The following is a 7573-nucleotide window of genomic DNA, read 5'->3' as shown; positions in this document are numbered from 1 at the left end:
ACCAGAATCATGCCAATGTGTCTGCATTTGGTAAAAAATAGCTTAATCATTGTGTGGCAGTCACCCATTTTCTGGTGCTTGCCATTGTTCCCATTTTCCCACTTAATTTTGGTTGAGTTACTTAGCTGATTAGAGGGTTATTCAGTTCACCTGTTGCACAGGGTGTGGGGGGCGGGCTCCTAATGATTAACTGAGAGCAGCTTGGTGCATCGTCCTCAGGGCCAATCAGGGTGTGACGACGCCTTTCTTTAGGTTTTAAAAGAGGTGGAATTGCACTCCCCGGTGTCTTTCTGATATTTCCTTGAATTGCTAAGACAGCCTAAGTCTGAGCATGACACTCTGGTCTCTTAGGCCCTGATGAGATTCTTTTGCTCTTTTGTCTATTTTTGATTGTTGTGATGTTCACACAATATGTGAAATGAAAGGCTATTCTTTTAACTAGGTTACCTGCATCAGGGCGGATAAGTGTCATTCGTGCAAGAATTTCACTTGCCAAACGTTAGCCTAGCGCCTGCAGGCTTTAGTTATTATGTCCATTTGCTATTTTCTTTAAAAAACCCTTTTTACACGTTTCCTATTATTTGTTTGATTTGGGAGAAATTAAAAAGGCGAAAGAAACAATATTTCAGTTCCCTTTGTTATTGAAGAGGCATTTGTTTTTTATAAAAAAGGCATTCTCTTTTGGTATTTTTATATGGTTGGGAACCTGTCCTCTGGCTTTGTCGTGATGAGCCACATAAATCGCAACCACGAAGGGACCCGTTACACACAATCATAATCTTTCTAATGATAAGTTACATATGGCGACTCAGAAGTGAAGGCAACAGTGCCTTTGACATGAGGACCTTTTAATCTTTAGGAGTCACTCCAGTGAGACACTGAGGACCCTGAGGAATTTTGTGTGTGTGTGTGTGTGTGTCCTCAGTGAAGTGTATCAGTCTCTGCAGTAGCTTCCAGCTGCAGCAGTCAGTTCAGTTTCTGTTCAGTCTGACTGAGGGAGGTTTTTGTACGACGCTTTTTCACTGTGTGAACACATACTGACTGTTGATGAGGTGAAAACTCTGACAGTAGTAAACTGCTGCATCTTCAGCCTGGACTCCACTGATGGTCAGAGTGAAGTCAGAGTTTGATCCACTGCCTGTAAAACGACCTGGAATCCCTGATGCTCGATAGCTAGCAGCATAAATGAGCAATTTAGGAATTCCTCCATCTTTCTGTTGGTACCAGGCTAAGGCATGGTAAGTAGGGTTGCTGCCCCAACTACGAACATTCTGACTGGTCCTACATGTGATGGTGACGGAGCCTCCCAGAGCAGAGCTCACTGCTGCAGGCTGAGTCACTGTGACCTGGCCTCTGGACTCTGAGGATACAGAGACAAACACATAAAGCAGCGTCATGGTTTTGTCGGCTTCATTTCAGAGGGACGGATGTTCATAGAGGAGAGGAGTTTGATTCTCTGGACTTTACCTGTGAAGCAGCAGCAGAGGAGAGTCCAGATGAGGACGGAGGTCAAAGTCATGTTTTTGATGAGGAGGATTTCTGTGGCTTCTGTTGTCATGAAGGACAGCTGTCAGTCATCCAGTGTTCAACTGTCAGGACTATAAACTCTCCCAGAGCACTGGAGCATGGTGCTGCTGATGCAAAGTGGCTCTCTATGGAAATGCTCTGACCAACTCCAACAGGGACCCCTGATTGGGTTATGTATGTTGTGGTTATGTAACTAATATTATATTTACTGAGCAAACTGACACAAACACATTCCCAAAGTCAGAGAGCCGTGTCTCTGCAGTGAGAGGTTTTTGTACGGCGGCTCGATGAGTTTGTGTCACTGTGGTGGACTTTTGGTGGAGGAACCAGACGGCATGTTGGACATAAGTTTCTGCACAAATACTAAATTTAATGTGTAAAGGCATTTTTTAAGTTCAGCACTCTGTTTGAAGTTGTCTTTTTTTAAAGTCATAATATCTTGGTTCAGAGCCATTTCATTAAACACGTCTTCACACATTTCTGCATACTGATATTCAAACCGCTTCAAGATTGTTCTGCCTTCACACCGTCGACAGCCGTGGCTGGAGGCATTATGTTTTCCAGGAGTCTGTACATACGTCTGTCTTGTTCTTGTGAACACGATTTCTCAGAAACGCCTTGCGGGAATTTCTTCAAATATGGCACAAACGTCGTCTTGGACTAAAGAGTGATCTGATTATATTTTGGTGGTCAAAGGTCAAAGGTCAAGGTCACTGTGACCTCATGTCCATTCTATTCTTGTGAATGCTATATCTTAGGAACACCTCGAGGGAATTTCTTAAAATCTTGCACAACTGTTCACTTGGAGTCAAGGATAAACTAATGAGATTTTGGAGGTCAAAGGTCAAAGGTCAAGGTCACTGTGACCTCAAAAACCACCTCTCTGGTTATAACTCAAGAATTCCTACACTAATTATGTTTCAATTACAACGTTACAATGTTACAATTTCATTTAACAGATGCTTTTTTCCAAAGCGACGTACATCTGAGAGTTAATCCAACACAAGCAACGATCAAGACAGGAGGGAACGAAGTCAGTAAGAGCCAACAAACAGCTTCAAGTGCGATCGGACACTGGTGCCAACAGGCAGTGTAGAGGACGTTTTTTTTTTTCTTTTAATAATAATCTTCATCAGCAACATCAACAAGATGAGTATAGTCATCGTCATCATGAAAATCCTAGTCAGCATAAACTTTATTAAGTAAAATGATACATGATCATCTGTATTAACCTGCTTGTTGAAAGAGTTTACATAAAACTGATGATGATAAAAATGTTCTAATAAAGTTAGTGTTATTAGTGTAAATTGTTTGAATGACATGTTTATAATGAGGTTTGTTTAGTTCTGTTGTTGTCTTTCAGTCTCTGTGCAGCTGTTGACTCAGATCAGTTCCTCTAAGCTGAGGGAGGTTTTTGTACGACGTTCACTGTGTGAGCGGGAAGCTGTTACCCTGCTGACAGTAATAATCTCCTGCATCTTCAGTCTGGACTCCTCTGATGGTTAAAGTGAAGTCAGTTCCAGATCCACTCCCACTGAAACGATCTGAAACTCCAGACTGACGAGTTGTAGCCGTATAAATCAAGAGTTTGGGAGATTCTCCAGGTTTCTGAAGGTACCAGTGAAGGTAGCTACTGATGCTTGTACTGGCTTTACACCTGATAGAAACAGTCTGTCCTGGAACAACAGACTGAGTTCCAGGAGACTGAGTCAGGATGATATCACCTGAAGAACCTGGAAAACATGAAAAACAGGAGAAGAGTTATTGAGACAAATCCAGCTTGGAGAAAGATGATCATCAACCAAACAGAAGAAGAAAAATCATTCCTTTAACATGGAACAGTTCATAGAAGATTTCAAAACAGTTTTCAGAAGAGAGTCTCACCCTGAACAAGGAGCCCCAGGGTGGTCACAAGTAGAATCAGTGACATCATCATTGTGCTGCCGGTGTGTCAGTGTCTCTGAAAGACCTGGACAGCCACTGATCAACAGCGGCCTCTTAACGTCTGGGAGCAGAGAGGCAGGACACATATGCAAACACACAGAGTCAGTGAACTGTAGCTGACATCAACATATCATGCTGTTTCCCCCTCAGAGCTGACAGAATGATCCTACACATTTACATATTTACATGTAGAGAAGTTATTGATTAATTAGTTGACAGTTTGATAACATGGTTAAGTTTTCACGTTCAGTGTGGAGCGTGGCACTAGACAGGGTTGTCAGGCCTCCCTCCTTCTGTTTGCCCTCACCATAGACCCCTTGGCAGGCCCATAAGAAGTGATCCATTAGTAATAGGTATAGAGGAGGGTCTCATGCAGCATAAAATCTGTCCATACGCAGATGATGTTCTGCTATTTTCAGACAAACCTGAAGGTTCTGATAAAAGAGCAGTTAAAAGTAATTAAATATCAATTAAATGGAAAGAATTAAGCGAACATAGATCAGAAGTGATTGAACTTATGTGAAGGCAGCAGTGAATAAAAGTGTTTCAGAACTGTTTTAAAAGAGCTAACAGATGGAGGAAGCCTCAGGTGCTCTGGTAGCTTGTTCCACAGTCGAGGAGAGTAGAAACTAAAGCTGCCTCACCCTGCTTGGTTCTGATTCTGGGGACAATGAGTAAACCTGTCCCAGAGGACCTGAGGGGTCTGGAGGCATCGTAGTGAACTAGCAGGTCTGATAGGTATTTGGGCCTAAGACCATTTAGTGCATTATACATGTGAGGAGTAGGATTTTAAATTCTGACACACAGGAAGCCAGTGTAGGGATCTGAGGGCTGGTGTAATGTGTTCTACTTTCCTGGTGTTGGTGAGGACTCTGGCAGCAGCATTCTGGATGAGCTGCAGCTGTCTGATCGATTTCTTTAGTCAGACCTGTAAAGACACCGTTACAGTAATGTAGCCTGCTGAAAATAAAAGCATGAACAAGTTTCTCTGTGTCTTGTTTAGACGGCAATGGATCCTTGTGGGACGCCACATATTTATAGGCTCAGATTCATAATAGTATACTATATATATGACATAAAATAGTCCCTGTTATCTAAGTTGTGTTGTGTGTAATGTTGTGGTCAACTGGGTCGAAATTATGATAATACGATATTAATTACTCCAAGGCAATGCCCTGGACCTCTATTTTCTCTTGGTCTCCATTAACATTTTAGGTGCGTGTCAGCTTTTCTGGACTTGGGTTTACGTATCCCCCACTCCCTCTCTAACTGTGTGCCCCTTTTTCACAGGATCAGAGGAGACCTGGCTCTCCGGACAGCCTTTCCACTGTCTATTCTAGGTTCTGATTAATTTGTTGAATTTTATTTATTTATGTTCATATTTTCTTTCAGCCAAATGTAGTTGAAATATCTTTAAACAGGTGTAAGGTCAAAGGTCATGACCAACATTTTCTCGTCCTACACTGATTTTCTGACAGAACAGGATAAGATAATATGATTATAATTGTATCAAACAGATAAAATGGATAAAAATAGATTGAGATTATAGTGTGTGTGTGTGTGTGTGTGTCCTCAGTGAAGTGTATCAGTCTCTGCAGTACCTTCCAGCTGCAGCAGTCACTTCAGTTTCTGTTCAGTCTGATTGAGGGAGGTTTTTGTACGATGCTTTTTCACTGTGTGAACACATACTGACTGTTGATCTCGTGAACACTCTGACAGTAGTAAACTGCTGCATCTTCAGCCTGGACTCCACTGATGGTCAGAGTGAAGTCAGAGTTTGATCCACTGCCTGTAAAACGATCTGGAATCCCTGATGCTCGAGTGCTAGCATAGTAAATCAACAGTTTAGGAGTTCCTCCATCTTTCTGTTGGTACCAGTGTAAGAAGTTATTATTATAAACATTCTGACTGGTCCTACATGTGATGGTGACGGAGCCTCCCACAGCAGAGCTCACTGCTGCAGGCTGAGTCACTGTGACCTGGCCTCTGGACTCTGAGGATACAGAGACAAACACATAAAGCAGCGTCATGGTTTTGTCGGCTTCATTTCAGAGGGACGGATGTTCATAGAGGAGAGGAGTTTGATTCTCTGGACTTTACCTGTGAAGCAGCAGCAGAGGAGAGTCCAGATGAGGACGGAGGTCAAAGTCATGTTTTTGATGAGGAGGATTTCTGTGGCTTCTGTTGTCATGAAGGACAGCTGTCAGTCATCCAGTGTTCAACTGTCAGGACTATAAACTCTCCCAGAGCACTGGAGCATGGTGCTGCTGATGCAAAGTGGCTCTCTATGGAAATGCTCTGACCGACTCCAACAGGGACTCTGCTTCTGGTTTCACCCTGCTGCTGCTCTCAGTCTGCACTGTTGTCACGTCCTCTCTAGTTGGTACACTCTTCTGTTGTGTTGCTCTCTGTCTCCAGGGCTGCAGACCTAGTGGCAGGCTAATCAGGAGAATGGGACACACCTGGGCCCGGTGTGCCTCATGTATTTAAGCCAGAGCAACAGCCAGTCTTGTGCAGACCTCCTGTCACCACACAGCTTTGTGGTGCTGTCTCTATCTGTTTTGCATGTTTGTCTGTTGCTATTAAAATTGGTAACATTTATGTGTAATTTAGCCATAATGATAAAATCATAGCAATGTAACATGTTGCTTTAACATGACTACAGGCTACAAAGTGAAGGTTAAAGGACCTTTGAGGACATGGATATGAAAAATCAGGATGAACTCTAAAGACACGTTCACAGTGACTCTTCTCTTGTCCTTTAATCCTTCTCTGTTATTCATATTGAAGAACACAACTTATAATAAGAAAATGTTTATTACACACAGAGATGATTAAAAATGCTCATCTAAGCCAAGAATTACGCGAATCTTTGATTGTCAGGGGTCAAAGGTCTTCACCAAGACTTTAGATTTTTGAAATTGTCTAGTTTGCCTTGTCTTGATATTTGATGAATCAAAAAGAATAATTGGTGGTGAGTTGGATCAGATAGCGGAGGAGGGGCTGCCACACAGACTTAGTGAACCTAAACATGTAGTGAGGATGAACCGGGAACATTTGACGGAGGACCCTCTGCACGAGGTCTTCAACTCTCTCCTCCAGAAGAATATCTGGTGCATCCTGGGCGATGTTGAGGACATGAAATGTTCGTGGGTTATGTTCAAAGCTTCCATGTGGAAGCGGCTGTTGCAGGAGATGTGGCCACAAGGCCTGTCGGGGCCTGTCGGTGCTTGTCGTGGCGGAAACCTAAGAACCCACTGGTGGACAGCAGACGTGAAGGAAGACATCAGGCTTAAGGAGGAGGCCTTTCAGGCTTGGTTAGCCCAGGGGTCTACAGAAGCAGCAGACATGTACCGGGTGGCCAGAAGGGCTGTGGCTTCAGTGGTTGCAGAAGCAAAAACCCGGCTGTGGGAGACGTTCGGAGCGGCTATAGAGAAGGACTTACGGTTGGCCTCAAGGAAGTACTGGCAAACTATCAGATGACTCAGGAGGGGGAAAAAGGGATTGGCTCAGGCTGTCTTCAGCAGACGTGGAGTACTGCTGAACCAGACTGGGGATATCGTCAGGCGGTGGAAAGAACACTTTGAGGAACTCTTGATCCCATCCAAAATGTCCTGATGAGGAGGCAGAGTCTGAAGATCATTGGGAAGCCTGATCTAGATCCTTGTCTGAGGTTGCTAAGTTAGCCAAGAAGCTCATCAGTGGCAGGGCACCAGGTGTAGGTGAGATTAACCGTGAGATGCTAAAGGCTCTTGACATGGCTGACACGCCTCTTCAATGTCCAGTTGAGGTCTGGGACAGTGCCTGTGGAAAGGCAGACAAGGGTGGTGGTTCCCATTTTCAAAAAGGGGCACCAGAGGGTGTGTCGGGGTAACACACTTCTCAGCCTCCCAAATAAAGTTTATTCAAGGATGCTGGAAAGGAGACCTCGGCTGATCGTCGATCCTCAGGTACAGGAAGAACAATGCAGATTTCTTCCTGGACATGGAACAGTGGACCAACTCTTTACCCCTTGCAGGGCTGATTGGGGGTTTAATGGGAGTTTGCTCATCCAGTCTACATGTGTTTTGTAGACTTGGAGAAGGCTTATGATCGTGTCCCT

The 7573-nt window shown here is 43.9% G+C and overlaps 1 gene segment (V, D, J or C); it reads right to left on the bottom strand.

Annotated features, from left to right (window-relative positions):
* Positions 1 to 1019: 1019 nt before the first annotated feature.
* Positions 1020 to 5456, bottom strand: LOC138608617 (Ig kappa chain V region 3374-like; the record flags this gene model as incomplete). The annotated part of the segment is given in 3 exon segments: positions 1020 to 1339; positions 3174 to 3231; positions 5427 to 5456. Coding segments are annotated over 3 exon segments (408 nt in total), but the record flags the coding sequence as incomplete, so codon positions are not given.
* Positions 5457 to 7573: the final 2117 nt, after the last annotated feature.

The sequence above is a fragment of the Semicossyphus pulcher genome, unplaced genomic scaffold (genome assembly GCF_022749685.1).
Source record: "Semicossyphus pulcher isolate SPU_LCO1_2020_fin unplaced genomic scaffold, fSemPul1.0.p SCAF_5, whole genome shotgun sequence".
Lineage (NCBI taxonomy): Eukaryota > Metazoa > Chordata > Actinopteri > Labriformes > Labridae > Semicossyphus > Semicossyphus pulcher.
The sequence above is the reverse complement of the archived record's forward strand: the minus strand, read 5'-3'. Positions and strand labels throughout refer to the sequence as shown.